The sequence below is a fragment of the Chaetodon trifascialis genome, chromosome 19, assembly GCF_039877785.1.
Source record: "Chaetodon trifascialis isolate fChaTrf1 chromosome 19, fChaTrf1.hap1, whole genome shotgun sequence".
Taxonomy (NCBI): domain Eukaryota; kingdom Metazoa; phylum Chordata; class Actinopteri; order Chaetodontiformes; family Chaetodontidae; genus Chaetodon; species Chaetodon trifascialis.
The window spans coordinates 16572765-16595756 of record NC_092074.1 but is presented as its reverse complement, the minus strand read 5'-3'; the positions used below and the strand labels follow the sequence as shown (position 1 = coordinate 16595756).

The following is a 22992-nucleotide window of genomic DNA, read 5'->3' as shown; positions in this document are numbered from 1 at the left end:
GATGTAAGATTAAGCTATCCGAGTTATCCTGTATGTTCTGGTTAACATAGCACATCTTATGGATCAGACTTAGTATTTGAGTGATAATAATAATATCTGAATGTATGATGTGTGCCTGCAAAGGGGCCAAACATCTACAAAAAACCTATGTTACATAATGTGTCTATAGAATGGAATAAAAGCAGTATATGCGCTGCACACCTGCACCACCCAGGGACTGCTGGAGAAGGCCATGATGTGCCTCTCCTCCCAGAAGAAGGCAGAGTCTGACCGCTTGATCATCTCAAACTTGTTGAGCTGCTTCATGGCGTAAACCTTCCGCGAGGTCTTGTGGCGGACCTACAGCAGAGGCGGGCGAGGAAACAGAGGACACGTTAGCATGTAAACACCGACAGCTGTGCAGGCACAATAAGAACAAGATCGCCAGAATGTCACAATGACCAGGATAACATAAGATACGCAGGGAGAGGAGCAGAGAGGGGAACCCATAATTACAGGCACACACCCATAGAAAGACATGCTTACACAAGATTTCACGCACAAACACACTCAGCACCCCCCTCCTCCTGCTCCTCCACACCCCCACACCAGACTTCGCACTCCTCTCCCACACACCGAGCCTGTCCAGACCTGTTTCCACCACAACACACTCAGCAGAGATTCAAGCGTCCTCGAGCAAAAGACACAAACATCTGGAAAAACTGGGAGTGTGAAAGGAATTACTGCTTGCCCTAATTACTTTTTTTAAACTCAAAGCCAGTTAGGTCGGTCATGATGAGGAGGGAGATGCCAATTACTGTATATGTGGAATACCAAAAACAAGCTGCAGATGTGTGTGTGTGTGTGTGTGTGTGTGTGTGTGTGTGTGTGTGTGTGTGTGTGTGTGTGTGTATATATATATATATATCTTGGTAGATTGTTGCTCCCTCTAGTGGTTCACATTTTTGGTATTTTGGTGCAAATGGCTGAATTCTTGAACGCCTGGGGGGATTTCACTACTGCTGCTGCACGATGCAAAATCCCCCCCAAAACACCCTGCAGGGAACAATCTGATGGACTGGTTTTACAGGAAGAAGCATCTCACCAGCTGCACTTCTCCGTAGGCTCCTCTCCCGATCAACTTCACCTTCTCAAAGTCGTCAAGCTTCACCTGCAGCTCCCGCAGCTGACTCACCGTCTTTTCATCTGCGGGACGGACACAGGCATCAGCACGGAAACACACCGATCGACCGGTTTGGCCTCAAAGGAACGGGTCAGCTGTTAACTGCTAATATGTTATTTATTAAAGCCACTGCAGTTTTTAGATGAGAAAGACAGATTAGTAGTACGGTAGGTGGTATAAATATTTAAAGACATGTTGAAAAATACTTAAAAAATGACCATAAAAAGCAGAAAGGTTGTGCAAAATCGACACAATCTTAACTTTCGGTGATATTCTGGCTGTAAAATGTGGCCAAATACAGTTGATTTGAATACCAAAATGTCTGATAATCAGACCACAGAGTGATTCATATGTATCTGTTGTGACCTTTTCCAGAAACAACAACCACTGTCTCCGCTTTGTGACCTTTAGAAGAAGGATTAAGATTTTTCTTGTTACGTATTATTTTATCGGTGAAGGTCAAGCTGAGCATGAGGATCTTGACCTTCACCGAACACACTGTAGCTCTTACATCGGTTCAGAAAGGCCTCTATGTTTTTGTTTTTCCGCAGGGCAGGAAAGTTCAAATCATGAGCCAGGGCGTTCATGGAATCCTAAAAAGACAGAAAAGACAAGAATAAATAAATAAATCACAATTGAAATCACACCAACAGAAACAAAGTATGGATTCTCAATCAAAAATGATCTTTTACCTCTGCTGTATTAAAAGCCTTACCGCCTCTCAAACTAACCACGACACTGGAAAAACAAATATCATCCAGCACTGGAATTATTATCGCTCGGGTTTGGCTGAAATTTTCATGAACAAATTGCGAAACATGAAAATATAATCGTGTTTCAAAGCCGATTCCAAGTTTCATTTTTGTTGGAAAGGAAGGAAGGAATATTTTTTACGATTCTCTCCTTAATCTGTCAGGACAAGTCTCGTTAGTTGGGCAACCCTGACCTTCTGCTGGCTGATGAAAGATAACAGGACTGAATGAAGGGAGGAAGCAAGAAAGGAAGGAAGGAAGGAAAGAATTCAATTTTTGTGAGGCGTGTGCTCATGAATGCAACATTAAGGGGAGAGAGAGACCGCAGCTGAGCAAAACAACGACAAGAGGACAATGGACGCTGGATGCAAAGACACAACAAGCCAAACAACAACAGTAACTGGGCACCTGATGCCGCCACATCCCCCTGCCTCAAACACACACACACACACACACACACACACCCTCTTTGGCTTGACACACAGGGCTGGCAGCAGCATCGGGCTAAAAGCCGAGGCCTCTATCAGCCCTTAAATCAACGGCGTTGAGTTTCACGTGGAAACCAAAATGTCTCTGTGATCCAAACTCATGAGGCTGGTGGTGGGGTGGGTGGATGTGGGGAGTGAGGGTGACCCTCTGTTCCCCATAAACAAGGGTCAAGTGGAGTCACCCAGTGTGTGTGTGTGTGTGTGTGTGTGTGTGTGTGTGTGTGTGTGTGTGTGTGTGTGTGTGTGTGTGTGTGTGTGTGTGTGTGTGTGTGTGTGGAGGGGGTTGGTGGAGTCTTTAGTGTCCATCAGACTGTTGATTCGGGGACATGTGAGTGGGTGGGCATGTGGAACAATTCTGCACCTTTAAATAGCAGCAGTGCGGAGAGACCCCCCCCCCCCCCCCCGGCCCCCCACCGCAGACGGGTGGAAATAGACCTGAAGGCTCAGAAGCTATTGTGGGACAAACAGCTTATGGGTCTGGATTCAGGCAGAGCGCTCGAGGATCTGTGATCATTTTACACTGTGTGTGTGTGTGTGTGTGTGTGTGTGTGTGTGTGTGTGTGTGTGTGTGTGTGTGTGTGTGTGTGTGTGTGTGTGCGTGCATGTCTGCAGTGGAGAGGGAGCCCGTCTGTGAGCCATGTTAACATTTGAATCATAAGGAAATATAATCTAATTTTAGCGGATTCAAACGATGTGTTTGGACTGCGTGGGTGTGGTGGCTGAATCCTGTCTCACACCATCAATCCCAAACCGGTTTGACTTAAAATCATTAAATCCGCCCATTTTTAATGAAATCACCTGGAACAGAAAATTGCAGTACATTCAGTGAGTGTACATAGAGTTAGAAATGGCGCTTCATCAAGTCTAAATCCAGATTTAAATCTTATTCTTGAACTCAAAACTGTCTTTCTGTCGATGTTTCACTAATTTCAAGGATCATATAATCAAGTTTTGCCAGATAATTAAAGTTATCCTTCCTTTTTTACCATTAGTAGCACCGTAAAGCAACTTTTTATAAGTGAGACCCTGTTTTGTTTGTGCTGTATCGTGCATGCGTACATGGACTCATGCAGACTTGCAGCAACGCACAAACAAGGCAGTGAGGAGGAAGCAAGTGAGCAAGGTTGTAAACAATGCACAGTTTAAACAATGCACACACACACACACCCGCCCACACAGCTACCTGAGTTTTGGACGTTCGTCTTTGCCAATAAAAAGGACTGATTTGTCAGATTAGGTGTTGATCAGACTGTTTAGCCAGCTGTCAGTCAGAGCTGAAGCCCATCTGCCACACCGGCACACCTTATTTATGAGGTCCAGCCTTTGGATGTGTGACAATTCCAACAAGCTGATGTGTTTTAATCCTACAGCTGTCCAGAACATCTATCACATGCACATCACAGGCTCCAGGCACCCGAGTTTCAGCTGCAACAGCATTTCATAACTTTGGTTGAAATACCTCATTTTCATCATTGCATGTCATTATCAACCTTGAATTGAAGCGTGCCTGCGAGCGCCCGTCCCATTGCCCAGTCTGAATTAACTAGAGTTGGTTAGCACAACTAGCCAATCACAGCGACTGCAGGTCATCCCAGTTCTAAGTGCTCAAACTTCCTACTGAGATCTGCCATGCTGACTGACGCTGTAGGATTTTGTAAATGTAACACGTGGTGTAGTTCAGGTAACTGGCAAAACTCAAATGTGCAGCTACTGGAGCTGCCCTCGCCATATTTTCATGGCGGAGTCTTGCAGTGAGTTTGTTTGTGCAGCAGGAAAACGGAAAGGACTGACTGTGGATCACCTCTGCAGATAAAAGGCACAGAGACCAGAGATGGCGCACGTCAACAACAAAATATATGCTTCTTTATCACATCATCCTTATTCTGGGCAGCTGTCATGCTTGTTGTGAGTTCTCCTGTGATTCCCACCACTGTTTACACTGCAAAGACAGCACACGTTATCTTGTGGCGTGAGGGGATCAAGACTTAAGTCGCTCGCATCCGGATGGAGCCTCAGAGCAGTCAGAGAATCTAAATTCGTTTGATTTTCACTCCTGGAATCTGGACAAATCTGAACACGATCCTGTAGTCCGGGCTTGGTTGTGCGTCCTCGCCGCCTCACACAACACCTCCCACCAACTCTGCTGTGAGCTGAGGCTGCCTGAACAGTAACGCAGAGCTCCTCAGAATGCAGCAAAAAGTGTCCCGTCTCCACCGATCGGAGGGGTTTAGACGACAGACGCCTCCCCTGACACAAACCAGGTCTTTACCGAGAAGCTTTCGCATACCTCTGGAAGGTATCTGCATGTCAGCCATGTTGGATACTAATTATACAGAGAGACAGGGAAAGATTTGGTCTCTGACAGCACTTGCACATCCTGAGATTATGCTAAAAATTGACCAGTTAAATGTGTTTTCCCACATATAAGATAATTCTGCAAATGCTTCACATTATTGCCAATTATTCCTGGTATTCCTCATCCAGCTCATTATCAAAATTGATGGATCCTGTGATCAGCTCTGGTTGGCAGAACACCCCCAAACAAACAACACTTGATAATTACTTCTGTTGATTATTTTTTGATCATTACATTTAGATTTTAAGCCTATAAAAAGTCAAAAATGATGAGAAACTCCCACCATAAGAGCCTAAACTGATGCCTTCGGATTGCTGATTTTGTCTGGTTGACAAGACAGACAAGCAAATGTTTGGCACTTGTACCTGACAAACACTAAATAAACTGTCAAATGAAGAAGTGATTCATTTTCTGATTAACTTACCATTACAGCACAACACATAACCACAAGAAAAAATAAATCAATTATTAATGCGCTGACTGAAACTCATCACCGTCCACGTAATTTATGGGTGACTGAGCAAACAGGCTCTGGCGAACGTTCAACGTCTGGTGGAACAACGGCTACACTTATTCTGATTAAGCCCACTGTGCACACAAATATAATCAGTACAGACATAAAAATCAACAGCTATATTTGGCAGCTATTCTATGAAAAATGACATACGGCCATGGTTAGGCCATACATGTCACAATTGTTTGTATTGTGATCATCTTGTGCTGCTATAAAACTCAAATAAAGATATTGTGGGAAAAAAAAAATCAACAGCTTATCCTCTAAAAAGCCTCATCGACTCAGACTGAAGCTCTTTGTTCTGCAGATCGAAGGGGAAAAAAAAACATCTTTTGTGCGCACACAACAAAATGATTGTGGACAAACAGGAAATCGTGATGTAAGGTCGCGGCAGGTTAGCTCCAACTCAATTCCAGGAAGTGACTTCAGCTTCCTGTGTGGCAGCTCCCAGCAACAGGCATGGCCAGAGCGGACTGCGGTGATAAGACTGGTGAGGTTTGGATGGACGGTCCATGAGGGCTGAAGCCGATTCACACTTTGATGTCTGATAATATCGCCGTGTGTTGGGTTTGCTCCTGCAAAGCTCAGAGCTCGACTTAACTTGTGACTCACCAGCAGTGAAAATAGACATGGTTCCCTCCAGCAGGAAGCAGTGCAGATGGAGGGGTTGAAACCTGTGCGTACAACACCTAATCTCCTTCAAAAGTCTCATCTATTCATCAGGCTGACATACTGACCCCAATCATGATCCCTGAGCATGATTGTCTGGATTCTTTGCTCCTAATGTCACCAAAATAACCTGACTGACAACCACGACTGGCTCTGTTTTGGTACCATCCAGACATCCCCTCAGAAAGCCAGCGTTGACCATACGCTAACATGTATGTTTCCTTCAGTAAATATGCAGGCAAACCCACAAAGAAAGTGGGCTTTTTCAGACTGTGGCCTGGTGTGAGACGGCACAGAGGTGGAGAACAAAAGCTGCTCCGCGTCCACTCAGAAATGTGTATCTGTTGTCAGAGGCCGGGGCAGAGGAGCTTAGCGGTGGCAGCAGTTTTATCAAAGTAGGGCTGAGTACATTCTTAGGACAGGTCAGAGAGAGGGCACGTCAATTAGAGACCACAAAGAGACTGGACAGTGATGGAGGGGCACAAAAACATGAACCATCACACAGACCAGGGAGGACACGGATTGTCCTTGAATGGCTGTCAGTTTGGTGCCTGTTTTAAAAGCGTGTCAAGGTTGATTACTATTAACTGAATTGTATTTATTCCCATCGTATCTGTAAAAAGTAGGAAATAAAGGGCAGCACAGGAAAGGGTGGCACACATTGACTTTGGGTGGGGTTTCCCTCATTAAAAGCCAAATTAATGATAAACAACTGAGCTTTTCACCTGCAGTTTTCTTAGTTAGCTCAAAGGTTATAAAGAGTATTGTCCAATCATTCACTCGAACAACAACAGCAGGCAGTGTTTCTCTTTTTTCTTTCCATTGTGTGACTGGTTTCTCATTTGTTAACTCCAGCTGCCCCCTGAGACAGCAGACATGCCCCTCCAGGTGATCTGGCAGAATGACTGCGTGCCACTCATTATGACACCAACCTGTGTCAAAGCCCGCAGGTAAATGCAAACTCACCAGCAGGGTTTCCAAGTTCAGCGCCGACTGTGGGTTCCTCAACAGGGACTCCAGCTTCTTCAGCCGGCTTTCCTGTCTGCTCTCCGCTCCGAGCATGATCGCAGCACCGTGGATCCAGGTCACACAGCGAGAACACAAAAACACCTGTGGGCCTGGTTTTTCGTGTCGGGGCTCAGGCGGGCGGTAGCGCACTCCGCTCCTGCTTGGCTCAGCTCCTCATGTCAGCTCTTCTGTAAACTGCGGCGTGAGTAGTCAGGATAATGATTTACCCCAAAGTGCGCTGACAGGTTCCTTTTTCATTAATGTCGCGCAAGAAATGAAACACGAAACCGGACTTTAAAGACCCGAATGGAGGCGCGCGTCACTTTCAGGTGAGTCCCGTCTGCTCCCAGGTAGATACACCAAAATATGATCCGACCACAACGTGTCCAACCTGTAGGACGAATCCCTGTCAAGTTACGGGGAGCAAAACACCGCAACTTCCGGTTAGAACTATCAAACTAAAATAAAAATAAAATGAAACGGTAAATTAAACGTTTTTTTCTAATTGAAAAACACTTCAAAAGAAATGCTGTGACCGATAATGTTAACTATTGCTGAATATAGTATATATACATACATAAACAAATAAATAGATAACGAAAGAACAATAAAATAAAGAATAGAAATATGAATGATAGACATACATGCTCTGAATAGTGTGATATACATATCTATTGATAATGAAGAAATCTTGTAAATATTATTATAACAATTAAATTTTGTACAAAAAAAAAAGCTTTTCTATGTTATGTGTTCTAGCTATCAATAAAGTTTTGTTGAAACTTTTTGAAATTGGACATTTTTCTCTCTCATTAAAAAAAGTATTACTTAAACAAATAATAAAACACTGCTATAATACGGCTCATTGTAATGCTTTTATTTTGAAGGCAATGCCCTGCATTCGGAAGGATACAGCGTAACTGAAGATGACTTGGCAAATGGTAATCGCACATCTATCCCCTCTGTCCCTGTGTAGTGATAAGTGAGGACTCCTGTCCTGCAGTTTTGGTCGCTATCTCACCCCTGGATAATTGCCCCAGACCAGGAAACCACTGACCCCCTAAATGCCTCCAATCACTGTTCCCAGCAAGGCCTCACCAGGCCGGAATTCCTGCTCTCTTATCTCATTCATCTGTTTTACCGTCACAGCTCAGGGCCTCGACCAACTTTCAGTATTTTAGGAATGCTGATGCGCTGCCTTGCAGACGCACTGCCACTAAGAATAGAAATGTATTGGCTCCGCGGTATGTCAGCTTATCTACAGCCCAAAATCTGCATAATTGTTTTATGTGTTTACATCAATTAGGATGATATAGACCTACACTGACATTTAGAAGGTTACAGCCCAGCAAAATGTCAATTCTTGGGTAAAAATGAGAGGAAAAACATGTAAAGTAGCATAAAAAAGTGAAAACACGCCAGATGTTTCGTTGCTCTTAGAATAACTTTTATTTATTTTACTTTACAAAGAGGTCTCCGCCAAAGCTCTCAGTTACTGAATCTATATTCAAATACAAACAATCCGTGAAGAGTCTACTCAAACAGTGGGCTAAATGTTTGACAGGGGAGGTCAGAAAGTACCAACGAATTTCAGGCAACAACAGCAACAAAACATCTGACACAAAAGTATTTCTTTGTCCAAACATTGGATCAACACACATCCTTTATCAGGTCAGAAATGGCAATGATTAAAATGTGCAATAAAAACCAACAATGGCAGTCTTGAACAATGTCTTTTTTTAGGCCTCTGGCGTCACGGCAGAGGACCGCTTGTTGACACGGCGCCTATATGCGTGCCGTGATGTCATCAGTGACTCACAGAAGCTGTTGACAAAGTCCCCTGGCCAGCCGAGGATGACACCAACGTCATGGCATGACCTGTGGTGAAGATGCAGGCTGGAATGAGTGGGGATGATGTGTTGCTGCTGCGGGAGCACACACACACACACACACACACACACACACACACACACACACACACACACACACACACACACACACACACACACACAAAACGCACAAACTCATAGGCATGTAGTTTTGGAATGATGGCAGGGGTGGGTCACATTTGGAGTTATTCTAGGAGTGGGTCATGATGAGTACTCATCCCAGGTGGCTGCTGAACTCTTCATTAAGAGGAGGCCTTGAAGGGCACCATGGGTCTTCATGTTATGACACGGCTGTAACAGTAGGCAATATTAGGATGTAATGACAAAATAATGGCAGCAAATGTGGAGGAAGAGCTATCTACTTGGCATTGGATGTCAGTCAGCTGGCACTGAGTGCAGTGCTCTGTGTAATCGTATGGGTTTCAACAGACTGCCAAAGGGCCTCTTGGTGCTTTCTTGTCTGAAAAGGGCAGGTGCAAAGCTACAAAGGCAAACACTGCTCTCTAGTGGGCATACAGCATATAAACATAAACACTAGGGACATTTAAGAGCTTCAGCACTCACAAAATACAATCATCAAAGAGGAAACAAATGAAATAAAGCACTTTTTTTGTGAAAATCTACAGATGCATCATCCATAAGTTAATATAACATCAAATAGTATCTGCGTAGAGTCCAACCAGAAAAACTGAAATCTTACAACGGGACAAAAGTGTTGACAAAGCCTCCAAGTGATCGAGCTGGATCGAATCTTATCAGCTGTCCCCCAACAGTGGGAGCCGTAATACTGATCGCTGCATACTACAGCACTTGATGATGTTTAATACCACGTTTGGTAAGATTGCAAGCCTGATGTTTAGGATCATCTGATCAGAGCCAGTGACATTAAAATGAAATCAGAATCAGGATCAGTTAAACTGTCAGGCGCCAAGAATGTTCAGGATTTTAAAGCAAGCGTGCACAGCACTTTGTGCTCAGGTGGATCGGGTGAAAGGCGAGGGAGGGTCTGCAAATCACACATTTATGGACCAGCGTTATCAGGAAAACTTACAGACCATATCAGCTACTGTGCATCAGTAGGTGTTCCCTCATATGTTCAATGTAGTTTTAGAGGAGGCAGCGGGAGCATCCTCTCTCCTCAGAGACTGTATTATTCTGCTCAGTCGTCTGTTTTAACAGCCCAGCCAGGCTCCCTCCACACAGCATGTCAACTGCTCGAGGATAAAGTCTCAATCTCAGCAGAATTTCTCTCCTCCCTTTCAGGAAGTGAGCAGAGTCGGGAATCACAGGCAATCATTTGTGAGGCATCAAACCTCAGAATTAATATGTTACTGTGTACCGTATTTAGATTGGGCGCGAGGTGGAGGGGAGAAGGGTACACTATATTCCTGGCTGTCTGTCAAAAAAATAAGAAAAAAAAAAAGCTCCTGAAGTCTGAGCCCCCGTCGGCCAGGTAACCCAAAACCTGAAGTGGGGAGTCAGCGTGGGATATGGGGAGAGGAACAATGTGGCTCTTTGTGCAAGCCGGGCAGAGAAAACAAACCGTTTCCCCTGGAAAGAGATCATGTTCAGGCTCCATCTGAGAAGACCACACAAGGCTGATCAGAGCCCTGTCTGCTGTGTACTGAGGAGGAGGAGGAGGAGGAGGAGGAGGAGGAGGAGGAGGAGGAGGAGGAGAAGGAGGAGCGCATCTGGGCAGCCTCACTAACTCGTGCACGCACGCACACACACACAAACACACTTGAGGGCAATGTCAGACAGGAAGAATATCTGAGACGCTCCGAAATGCTCACTGAACACAATACGACACACGAGCCAGCAATACTCTTTGGTCCGAGACAAAATGTGTGACTGCTGTGTTCTTCCCCCACGTTGACTTGTGATAATATGGCCATCTGGACTGCTTCCTGGGTTGGCACCCTGCTGGTCTACAGGCAGAGCAGCACTCTGGTGGGCTGACAGGCTGAGGGACTGGCTGAAGGGTATTAGCTCTGGCGTTGTCCACAAGAGGGCGTGGCACTGAATCTGGCACTGCCGTACAGTGTTGAACAGGGAGCCTGTTCATTAGATGGAGAGAGAGAGAGAAAGAAGGAGAAAGGGTGGTGAGCTGTTATAGATTCTGGGTTGTGTAATTTACATGTCTAGCATATCTTATATCAACCCCTCCTGTCCTGGACACTCATTCCTTAATCCGCCCATTCTACATAAACACTGAGAACGAGGCTTTTAGTCATGTCAACACTCAGATAACTGTCGCAGAGGGCACAATCAAACCAAGAACATCTGGCCTCTTTCTCTCTCACACACACTCACACAGATTTTCATTCAAACACACATATTAAACGTAAACAGACGCGCGCACACACTGACATGTAAGGGCCAAACCAGGGTTCTGTACTCCCTCTGTCCCATTGCGTTTTAGTTTCAAACGCTCAGCGAATACCCATGTGGTGGGATCGTATTACACGGGGCTATAAAATATCCCAAATAAAGGCAAAGAAAACTGAGACGGGCCGTTTCCTGAGGTGAAATCCTCCAGTTGGCTGCTGATTCTGTCAGATTTTTTTAAGACTTTTTAGCAGTTGGAGACAATAGAACAGGACAGCAATGTTCTTCTCACAGCAGAGAGGTGGCAAGCTAAAGTCAGTCACACACGGCAGCCAGCTCCCATTACACACAACGCAGGGCCTATAAATCCATCTGCACGACACAAGCAGCATGCTGTGATTTCATATGTATTGGTTACTAAGGGGACGCATGAAACCACAACAAAAGACAATGAGTAAACTGGGAACTTTAGATACAAAACATCTGGGGTAAGATAAAGGTTTGTTCTTCTCTATCGACAGCCATCATTTTTACGCATAATCATCAAGCTGACCCATGACCTTTGGAGAGGAAAACAGGCCAGGTGAAATCTAAGCCATCTCTGTAATATCAGCGGTTTAATCTCAGGACATACAGTATAATGGTAATGTGATATGGTGGTGAGATACCAGCCGGTGAGGACAGCGGGTGGTGTTAGAGCCATGTGGGCTACCAATCAGGCAAGTGAAATCAATAGGCCCTTTGATTGGTCCAAAGTAAGGAGGGATTTTCTGTTGCACTCTAACAGCAACATCTGGTTGGCAGTGGACAGCGGTGGTGAGTGAAAAGAAGGAAAAGGACTGAAAGGGGAGAGGAGAGTGCTAAACTCATACATGGCAGATGAGCCGAAGCCAGAACACTGTGCCATTATGACCCTGTTTACACCTGGCATTAACACGCATCTTGGGTGATACAGCTCCAAGTACAGGTGTGAATGCATTGAGGACGCACTGAAATCCGATCGCTCGGACCACACTGGGAGGTGGTCTGGGCCACATATGACCACATTCTTTTAGCAGAGTGAACGCAAATGTGTCCTGGGCCACATTGAGGGACTACTACTCATCTGATGTCTTCTGCAAGCAGACGTATGTTCTCATTTGTGTGCTGATCAAAGTGTGAAACAACAAGAAGTCAGCAAGCTAGCAGCACAAAGCGGGATTCACTTCAACACTGGAGCCATGGCATGTGTAATCGGAGTGCTCTGGTTCTGCCCCTGTTTTCTAGTGAAGCCCCAGAGCTCCATCACAGCTGAGGGCTGGCTCTCATATTCAAAGCGCCTCGTAGTCTGACTGACAATCACCTCAGTCTCTACAGTGACCTCAGGTATGAGTGCTGCCTCCCTGCTCATACTACAAGAAGCAACAGTTTGACTTAGGGGGGACACTCAGTCAACCTCACTTGATCTGTCTCTGTCTGGGTGTCACGTTGGACAGACCATCACATAACCTCAAGGTCATGGCTTTGATTTAGCTGCAGCCATTTGTCCTTGTCAAGACAATGAACCTCCTACCTTCTCACGCCTTGCAAACTGCTCTGGATAAAAGCATCCGCTAATTGGTTAAAATACAGAAAACTCTCCCTCTAAGACAGACACACACTCACATATTTAAGCAAAAGTGAGCCAACAAAACAGGCTGCCATGCAAACAAAGCATTGTGACTGTCAGGCTGTGGTGAAGTGATCGCCTTTCAAAGTGACTCTCACTGCCTGTGCCCTCCACCTCTTTCCCCTGTTGTAACCTTAGAGCCCAGAGGAGTGCCAGGTTACTGGGATTCTCTCTCTTTGGCGCCATGCTGTTTAGTGACCACGCACATACTGTGAGACCTGTGATTAAGCTTGCCCTGCTCATGTGTGAATGCGCACATTTTCCAATCCCAAGTTAAATGCCACTTAAAAATAATTGTTGGTTTTTAATTTAACCAACACAGAATACCACATGGGATTTAGAAAGGTTCTACAAATAAGCAAGCAAATCCCACCCATGACTGCTTGTGGCATGTCTTCTGTGGTAAAGTAAGGAGGTACAGTACTTGCAATGCAACACTCCAGTGTGCAACTCATTCATATCAGATAAAACAGCTAGTGAAAGCAATGCTATCTATACTTTGCCTCGCCTTGTAATATAATCTCTCACCTCCATCCTCTATTTATTCTGATCACGGATTCGCAGGCATCGCCTCTTCAGGACTGGCTCCATGTCTCCAGCACTGGGCATATTAGCAGGGCTCCGCAGGCTGCCCTTGTCCCTGAGTTTGGGCAAGAGCAGCGGGGTGGTGGTCCCACCTGTCTTTGGCGCTGTGGGCAGGGCATAGGCATGGTCCTCATCAGGAACATGGGGGTCCTCTCCTACCTCCCCAACTACTGCTAAGGGCTCTTCTGGCTGACTGACTGGGCCCTCAAGCCGCACTGGGCCAACAACAGAACACTTGTTCTCTTTGATAGCCTCCAGCTCACTGAGAGCAGGGTCAGGGGGTGGTGCTGGTAGTCTCTGCAGTATTGAGGAGTCCGGACTTGCAGGTGTGGATGAGGAGGACATCCCATTTGGATTGTGGTCCTGAGATGTCAGGGCAGAGGGTGTGGGATCATATGAATGGCTGCTCCCTGTGGGGCTGGTTGGGGTGTGTGAAGGTGTAGTGTGGGAGTCCTGGTGGTGGTAGACAGTGTCATGTGAAGGGGACTGCGGTAGAGGAACGGTGGGTCTGATGATGTCATGGAGCCCTGATCTGGTACCCTGCCCTGTTACTGACTCCCCGAGCCCTGATAAGTCCACCACTCCATTGGCACTGGGCCCCAGCTTCACTTGGGTCCTTTGAAGAACCCTTTGGATGACTTGTCGCTCGGACTGCTTCTGCTTATAGTCTGTCAGCCCCTCTGACTCTGGGGCTGAGCAAGGGGATTCACTGTACTGTGCTCTGGGGGAGGATGCGCCACTGTGGGGTGTGGATGTTGGGGATGGGAATGACCTTTCTGATTTAACCCAATCTGTGTCCCTTGCGTTGGGGTCACTTGGTGACGGGAGACCTTGAGTCAAGGTTCCACCTAGTTTTTTGGCTACAAATCTGCTGTCCCCTTCAGGGATCCCTGGAGATGGTGGCCTACTAGCCCTGGATCTACCCCTTTCTGCCCCCTCTGGCACAGGCTGGATTACACCACTGTGACTTGGAGTTTCTAGGTTTGCCTTAGAAGGGACTGGAATGGGGATAGGAATGGGTATGGGGACAGGTAGTGGAACGATGATGGGATAAGGCACCAGGACAGTGGGTTGGGGCAGAAGAGGGCTAAAAGAGGGAATACCAAAGTTCATTATGGGAGGCATTGGGACAGGACCTCTTGGCATCATATTCAGGGGAGGAGAGTGCAAGCCAGGGAAGTAGGCTCCTGGGAAGGGATGCACCAATCCAGGGGGATTCATGGATGAGGAGGTTGGGGGCTGTAGGTGAGGAGAGTGAGGAGGTCTGTGGATAGGGCTGGAAGGGGGGCCTGGGTGTCTGGTGGGGTTGGCAAGGGGGCTTTTCAGACCCTGAGCATGGAGAGGAGGTCTGATGAAGGGCACGGGGATTTGAGGTACCGGCTGATGTTCCAGAGTGGGACGAGGAGGGGGTGGAGGATGAAGGGGAGAAGGGTGGGGTGACACCTCCACAGCAGGGGGATGTGGAGGAGGCTGGATGGGTCTCTCGAGTGTCCTCAGCCCAGAGACAGGGACCTTGGAATTAGAAGAGGATGCCTCTGAGGGGGAGATGGAGGTGGACTCTGCTGATCCATGGATTGGCGTAAGCCCTTTAGGGGAAAGGTTTCTATGACGAGCCTCTCCTGAACTGCTGCTGTTCCAAGACTCAGGAGTGAGCAGCTTTTGTCCAGGTACAATGCAATCTGCCCTCCCCTCCTGGCTGGGTCTGCTTGGGCTGGAGCTGGTGAGAGCTGCACGGGCTTCTCGGTAGAAAACATCCATCTTGTACTGATTCAGACACTTGGTGCTGCAGAACTGGAGTCGTTCTTCGCCAGATCCGAAGTCCAAGTATTCTTTAGTGTGGCGGACATGCTTGCACCAATCACATACCTGTGGCACAGGGGAGAGAGACTGTGGGGGGTTATTGAAGTGATGAATCCAAGATGAAAACTTTAAGACCTTTGTACGAATATACAGTAATTAGAGATTGGCTTACTTTATATCAGCCCCTAAGCTAGCTACATGTGTATGAGGCTGTTTTAATCTTGTAATTTTATAGCATATTAATAATAATTCCTTGCATTGGAAAACAAAAGATACATTGATAGTGTCGTCTTACTCTGACATTGCTGTTTATCTTCATCACCAGTCTGGGCGAGTCCTCTGTATGAGGGTGCTGCGGTGATCTCTCACCATGGAGGTCTTCATCTCTGGCCTGACAGGGGAAAACCACATGACACACATGACATGAACCACTGAGAAACAGCTTGTCTGACCCGAGTTCACACTACTTTTGATTGATGGATTCTTTTTCTGATTTACGATGATGTAGCTGGCCTTGCTTTGAATCAAAAATGTTGTACTGGAATCACTCTGCAGTCATTAAACCAAATTTGAGCATCTTACATAACAAGTGCAAAAAATAGCTTCAAATGAATTGCCTTGTCATCAAGGTTAGCGGCTGTTTGAACTTCATACATGGCATCAAACCCTAAAGGTCAGCACAACAAAGGGAAATCACTGTGTTGTGAAACAGATACAATCCTACAAGTAAGTAGAGAGATAATTCAAGTGATGTATTGTCATATTTATTAATGGTCTTGCCAGTATTAATATAGGAAATTCCTTTTGATTCATGTAAGCTGATCTGCTGTGGATCTGAGTGCTCCCCCATCTCTGTGACCCATTGAGTCGTGTTGAGTTACGAAACATGAGGCAGCTGAAGGTAAGGTATGCACTGAAAGTGGACACCTCGCCTCAGGCCCTCCCGGCTTTCCTCTCAGACAAGCAGCGACAAGCCAGCGGCAATGGCTTCCTCCCCGCCTACGAAAAACTAGAGGGCTTGTTGCGCACAGTCAGTTCTGCCCTCCTTTTTGTCTCTGTTGTCTTGTGAATCAAGCTACCACAGTATAAGCAACAGTGAGGGTGAAAGGGGATATAGCTACTTGTCACATCGCACCTCCAAAGAGGGTATATCCATGTCGTAATGGAAGGGGAAAAACTATGGCAATGTGCATCAGAGCGGTTCACCATAGTTACAGCTTTCCTGTCCTCCGGACCAAAGCCACTTAATGGCCGGTCCCTCCTCCATTAACGCGAAACTGATACTAAGTGTCCTCTAAAAACTTTGACCTCCCTCCCACCATTCCTATACTGGCTCCTCCATAACAACTAGAAAGTGTGTTCTCAGAGATCCCCCCTTTCTAAAGTCCTGCAAATTAACCCATCAGTTATGAGCTTGCACAATCAGGAGCGTCTGTTTCTGAAAGTTTGTTTACCTGCCAGAGACCACTTGGTGCTTGGGTCTCCTGCGCAAATAGAGTGGCACATCTGGCACAAACTGTTCAAGTACAGTACCTGTATGTGTGTATGCAATCTACTGACCTTAACACATCTACTGATCACTGACCACTATAGAGATATCAGGATGTCTTCACAACATCTCACCAACAAAGGGACAAACCACAACTAAATGTCACTGACTGCCCACAGTGATGCTGATATGACTTGCATAGACTCACCTTATTGCGTTTGAAGTAGGCCCGTCTGCAGGCAGCAAAACACTTCTCGCTGCAGAAGCTCTTGAGCTCTGAACCCATGCACAGAGAGTAGCGTTTGACCCCTTCCTTCTGGCACCAAACACACACTATCTGCACATTCTGCACATCCTCCACTGCAGGGGGAAACAGAAAGAAGTTTGAGGGGAATTAATGAGTGTGATTTGAAAAGGTACAACCACCCAACTATGCAAAAAACCCTCTTTGGATTAAGGATGAGACTGGTGTTGATTACAGAGGGTTTCAACAGTTATGACCTCTCAGTATCTCTGAACAGCTAAAGCTAAGTGACTGTGTAATTATTTAACTCAACTGAAGTCTCTCTCACTCAAGAGACATGAGTGAGCTCTGCTCTTTTTGACCAGGAACAGATTCCTTAGCCAATTATCTAATCAAGATTTGAATAATGTCAGTTTGTTAGACACTGAGCCTTTCGTGGATGCCCCTTCTGCACCCAATCATGATACTATCACCTACTATTTATTCATTACTAATGAATAAGCATACAAAAATCGATGAAGTTGATGAAGTACAACTTTAAATATATCGTCTTCGTACTGTTTTCAATTGAGCATATGTCAAAAAAGATTAAATTATCACAATCTGTTTTATTTAGTTTTTACACAGCATACAACTTTTTTGGAATCAGGGTTGTATGAATTAATTAAAGAAGTCTTGGGGCAATATTCTTTCAGGGAGCCCATAGATCCTGCTGCTTCTTATTATCTGCACCACTGCTCTGTGCACTTACACTGCAGTCTGTAGATATTATGGACCCTGACACATTTTGAATTGTTTGATTTTGTGCACTGTTGACTTTTAAGTTTGAAGGTTTTTACGTCAATATTGAGTGCATGTACTGCATGCATTATCTGAACAGTGCAGCAGAACCACTCGGCTGTAGTACAAAGTCAGAACAGCAGAAAATATGTTACTGAATAAATACTAATGGGCTGCACAGTTTATCAGAATAAGGCTACAGAGCATCAACATTAACTTGCACATAGTCCCATAGCCCACTACCTGCTGATGGCTTTATAAGGGGGACAATGACAGGGGCACTCTTGTGCTCTTTGGGGGTGGTCAGGGATGAACTTGTTGAGGAAGAAGAGGGTGAAGAGGAGGGGACACTGGAGGACTCTCTCTCTCCACTCTTCATGGTGAGGACCGAGTGACTGACTTTGGTTTCCAGGCTCTTGGGTTTTGGCAATGAGTTTTCTGAAAGACATAAATACAACATAATATGTCTGACTAAGAGCTTTCATGTAACACAATAACATAAATCCACAGTATGCCTTACACGATACTGTAATAACTTTTGCACCCGTAACAATGCCCTACATTGATTTTTGGTATAAACGTGCTCAGAAAACAATGGATGTATCTGAATGAATGAAACGTGAGAAGCGGCAGCTACAGGAGAGTACGTCTAGCACATCTGAACAGTGACTCAATGTCTGCACGAAAACCTGCAGAACCTGTTAGTGTAAATTCAAGAAGACTCTGCTCGAACAGTGAACTATCGGCACCTGGCCCTCACCTTTTAGCACAGACACATGCTGGCGCCTTTCTCTGTAGTTTCTGATCTCGTTGGCCTCAGAGTCTCTGAGATCCACCTTGTCGTAGCCGTACCATCCCAGCAGCTCGTTCATGGTGCTTTCTGCAAATGTCTGCAAGAGGAAACAAGGAAAAGAAATCACTGATTAACGCTCTATGTAAAGGGATAGGGTAACTGAGCCATAGCCTGCCTGCAAAAATGGGAAATTGTGACCGTACATCTTAAGGTTGTTAGTGGAACTTTTTATCCTAGGTTAAACATAATCAGACCTTCCTACTCTGAATCAATGCAAGGGATTCTTTCTCAGCCCCAGCCCAGTTGGAGAAATGAATACGGGCACAGTGGAGTACAGTATGACGCTTTTTCCATGATGTATTCAAGCTGTTTACTCTTGCTAAATCTGAGACGGAAAGGTTTAAAACCTAACACCAGTGTGAAATCTATGAATCATCCTTTGTTTATCTCTTTTAATTGGAAAAAAAGAGGGAGAAGAGAAAACTGTTCTCCGCAGATGGGATGTGTGGTCCCTTTTTTTTTTTTTATTGCGACCAGATGAAAAAAAAAACAAAGGTCTCTCTCTTTATCCACCCACCTCTCTCTGTGGCTTTGGGAGAACCGGATTGGAGGAGAAACCTGATCCGGAACGGGCAGAAATCAGAGCGGGACACCCTACACCGCAGCGAGGTCCCACGGTTCTCGGAAATGCCCCACTCCTCTCCCTTCTTCTCCCTCCGATGTCCACCACTCTCTCTCTCTTTCCCCAGCTTTCCCTGTCCCTACCCTTGCCTCTCTTCCTCTCCTCTGCGCCCCCCTTCACCTCCCATCTTCACCATCCTCCCCTCCACCCCAGCACCTTCCAGCCCCGACACCCGACACAGCGCTGCCTCTCAGGTTTCACCCTTTTCCAGCACAGCCAGCCTGCTGTGGCGGTGTTGTAGTGCTGTAGTACTGGCTGCACATTCTTTCCCCTGCTTTCCTCACTCCGACCTCTGCTCTGCACTAGGGCCTCAAAGAAATGGATCTCTCCCTCGCTTGCTCACTTTCTGCTGTGTGTGTGTGTCTGGGAGAGTGTGTGGGTGAGTGCAAGCAGCGGTATCATATCCAGCTAAATATGCCTAACGATGATTAAAGTTAAGTATCCGGTGTCTGGTGCTGCGCTCGGGGCTGACGTGGAGGGAGTAGGTCCGAATGTGGTGTTGAAACAGATGTATTACAGAAACAACACTAGGCTGGACCTCAGCTGAGCTAGAAATCAGTTTGCCTGCCTGCCTGCTTGTCTGTCTTTTCTTTCCTCAGTGCCTTTCATTTACCCTTTCATCATTTGACTTGTTTTAAAGGTGCACGTTAAATGATGTGTTTCACATCACTTCTAAGCTGGGCATTGTCTGCAGGAGGACTACACCGATGGCAGCTCTCCTCTGTGCATGCAGTCTCATTTAGTCTGTTTTCTTGTTAACGAAAGACGGGCAATTTTTTTTTCACCCACCACTCCACTTCCCACAATGTTGTTTTTGTTTCTTTTTGGCAGTTCAGACAAACATCTGCTTTGTGAGAGTGACAAGCCATATCCCAAACCACAGAGAGAACTGCAGCCAAAGGCAACAAACCGGGGCCGACCCTGAGATTCAGCCCAGGCAGGCTCACATCAAGCGGGGATAGCGTTTCACATGTTTTGATTAAAATTAGTTAAGTTGTAACACTACACCTCCCCTGGATATCAGACGCTACAATCCAAACCACTTACACAGAAAGACCACATTTCCTCTCTCACGAAAAGGCCAGAATCTCCTCCCCCGGAAAAAAAAAAACGCTTGTCTTTTTAGATTTCTGAGCTCCTGCTCGAAGGAGCTTCAGATATCCCTTACCACCACAGTCAACAGATAGCCAGTGTCCAAACCCAAACAAAGCACACAATCCATGGATTATTTTCCGTGCCATAATAGGCTCATAGTGGTGGGAGGGAATCATATCTGTTACTGTGATTTAACTGTCCTTTAAACCAAGCAGCAGAGGAGAGACTCTTAGAGGGCATGTCTTATCTCTGAATGGCCACTTCAGTTTGCTATGATATTCGCATCCTTTCAAATTGTGCGGTGGCGTTTTTCCCCTGTGTAAGGCTGAAGTGGGCTATTTAAAGGACATAAATACACTCTCTCTTTTGGGTGGCATGAGGGCAAGCCTCTGTGGTACAGCAAGTGTGCGCACTGCAAGAGCGGGGAAGAAGTGACGCACATCTGGATCTCCGCTGGACATTTGCGTCCGGCCACAGCTGGCCTGACATGGCGTCACTGGAAGGCGAAGGCCAACCGAGTCTTCTTCACTGCGACCAGCTATAATTATACTCGTGTGTCTCCATTTGTGACATTTTCAGTTTGCAATCCTGTATTTTTCTAACTCGGATTATTGTATTGCCTTCTGAGGAGCGCAAACTTTAAAAGTCTTTGAGATTTTTTTTTTTTTTTTTTTTAAATGCAACGAAAGTGTGTTCAAAAAATGTGATTGTTGACATTACAGCCACAAGAAGAGCATTCATTGACAAGCCTCAGAGTTTGCGTCTGATTATTCCCAGCACTGATTTGTGCGCAGTTGGCTGAGAGCAGGAGGACGCTGTGTGCGTACAGAAGTTATCGCTCGGCAAATAACATGTCTCATTGAACAAAAATTGATCTAGCACAAACACATAGACTCACTCTCACCTTCATCTCCTGGTTGATCTCCCTCTTTACGGGGTGCGCAGGTTTCCTGCTGCGTTTATTTTCCGGCGGTCTCCCTTTCTCCATCTCTGGCATAGTCGTGGCTCTGGCTGGATCCGATCCGGATCAGTGTTGAGTGTCTGCTGGAGGGTTTTCAGCGGAGTAGCTCAGAGTGAAAGCTGTCACTCACGGTGACAGCGGCTGTCATTCCCGGCCGCCTGAGTCCCTCATCTGGGGCTTCACACCATTCGAGTCCACTGAACATGCGTGCGCTCCAGGCTGGAGGCTCCGCCGCCGAACAATCACCACTCTCTCCTCTCCAACACTGTCAGGAGTCTGCCAGTAACAACAATGCAGCTTCCGGTTAAGACTTTCAACGTAAATTCTTCACGACGACCTAAAGTCCTAAGTTTTTAAGAGTACAAATTCAGGTCAATGGAGGTTAACAATCAACCACTTAATGACAGAATGAAAGTGAAAATGCTTTCACCAATTTTACGAATTTATGATCAACATGCACCACAATTTAGGTCTCTAATCTTTAGAAACAAAACTTTGTTGGTGTGAGCCATAAATGTCAAATAGCAATCCCAGCTGAATTCCACTTAAATATTAACAGCATTCCCTTTTGCCACAAACTCTAGTAAACTTGTCACTGAAACGTCTCCGATCAGAACTTAACTGAATTTAATCATTTTCATATTGAGTGAATGTTCAGGGTGGTGCTGAAGATTAAATACTGAACATTTGTTTTTGAGTGAAACAAAACAGGAGGGTATTGCTAAAAAAACAAAAACAAAACAAAAACTAAAACACTGTGATCTGCACAAGGAAATGCTGCACACGCCGAAATAAAAGGGGGTCCATTTCGCTATATCACGTCGTTTTGACGTAACATATTTTCCGCTTTTATTATGAAAGCAAAGTGACCTATCTTCCTGTCTAATTCGTGCTCTTCGTGCGCGGCTTGACAGTGTCCTCTCCGGATAGGGAAGGGAGTCGATGTAACCCAACACCTGGCGCCCACCCCTCCCAAATCTCAACAGATACATTTCATAAGGAATGCAAAGACTGTGTTTTATCTGAGGGGACACAGTACAAACACTGTACGAATACTCTTGTCTTAAAATAAAGAGATGAAAAGAGCAGGGTGAGTTAAATGATACCAGGGCAGAAGGTATGGGGCTTTCTCAGATTGACATCTGTTCGATCAGTGTGTGACATTGTGTGTGTGTGTGTGTGTGTGTGTGTGTGTGTGTGTGTGTGTGTGTGTGTGTGTGTGTGTGTGTGTGTGTGTGTGTGTAAAAAAAAAAAAAAAAAAAAACTCCTGAAAGGTCCACATTTTGGCCCTGAGCTACCCTCGCCTTAGGAAAAGTACCACACGCCCGAGGGCAGGGTTTACATTCACACATGAGGGGTGTGTGTGTGTGTGTGTCTGTGTGTGTGCCTGTGCGCACACGAGCTTTGAACATAAATATTTGTCCCATGGTTATTCCTGATGGTAAAGGCCAGAGGCTTTATTACAATATCATGTTTCCTGGCTAGTGATGAAAAGGTGGAGAAGATCAAGTTGCATTCAGCAACATAAACAAACATAAATGCTATTTCAGACAAGTTGGACAACTTAATGTCACCACTTTTTTTGCTATATATATATTCAAAACTCACAATTTTAATAAGCATCAGGTTAATAATCCTACTTACTATGGTGAATTTAAGTGATAAAGTTGGTCATGTCAGTACCAAATATGTCGGCTCAGATGGCTCTACTGCGTCCGTAAACGTCTCTTTCACAGAACTTTCACTTGA

General features: G+C 45.7%; 3 protein-coding genes across 5 annotated transcripts in view; 1 reads left to right on the top strand and 2 right to left on the bottom strand.

The window, feature by feature from the left end:
* LOC139347509 (rho-associated protein kinase 2-like) overlaps positions 1-7333 on the bottom strand; it is a 29504-nt gene extending 22171 nt beyond the window's left edge. For both annotated transcript variants that reach the window (XM_070987174.1, XM_070987175.1), the window contains exons 1-4: positions 6908-7333; positions 1674-1755; positions 1085-1185; positions 202-339 (exon numbers count right to left, since the gene is read on the bottom strand). In XM_070987174.1, the coding sequence (XP_070843275.1) occupies positions 202-339; positions 1085-1185; positions 1674-1755; positions 6908-7003 (417 nt within the window). In that variant the 5' untranslated portion in view covers positions 7004-7333. The remainder of the gene's footprint in view (positions 1-201; positions 340-1084; positions 1186-1673; positions 1756-6907) is intronic.
* The window catches only part of LOC139347511 (mitotic deacetylase-associated SANT domain protein-like), a 340723-nt gene that overhangs the window by 225867 nt on the left and 91864 nt on the right, over positions 1-22992 (top strand). The gene's annotated exons all lie outside the window — the stretch shown is intronic.
* LOC139347644 (sine oculis-binding protein homolog) lies at positions 10516-21474 on the bottom strand. 2 transcript variants are annotated; one of them, XM_070987375.1, is made up of 7 exons: positions 21187-21474; positions 18473-18602; positions 17956-18150; positions 16897-17048; positions 15495-15590; positions 13343-15286; positions 10516-10895 (listed from the first exon to the last, which is right to left on the bottom strand). In XM_070987375.1, the coding sequence occupies exons 1-6, from the start codon at positions 21277-21279 to the stop codon at positions 13352-13354; spliced, it is 2601 nt and encodes an 866-aa protein (XP_070843476.1). In that variant the 5' UTR covers positions 21280-21474; the 3' UTR covers positions 10516-10895; positions 13343-13351. The 2 variants fall into 2 exon arrangements, with proteins under 2 accessions (XP_070843476.1, XP_070843477.1); XM_070987376.1 differs by having other exon boundaries at positions 13343-15265.

Bases quoted from the DNA above. Each gene is read 5' to 3' on its own strand.
- LOC139347644 (XM_070987375.1), bottom strand. From the start codon at position 21,279: ATGCCAGAGATGGAGAAAGGGAGACCGCCGGAAAATAAACGCAGCAGG. The intron at 18,603-21,186 runs GTGAGAGTGAGT...TTCCTCTTGCAG, and splicing joins AGATCAACCAGGAGATGAAG to ACATTTGCAGAAAGCACCAT. The intron at 15,591-16,896 runs GTGAGTCTATGC...TTCCCCTGTCAG, and splicing joins CCTACTTCAAACGCAATAAG to GCCAGAGATGAAGACCTCCA.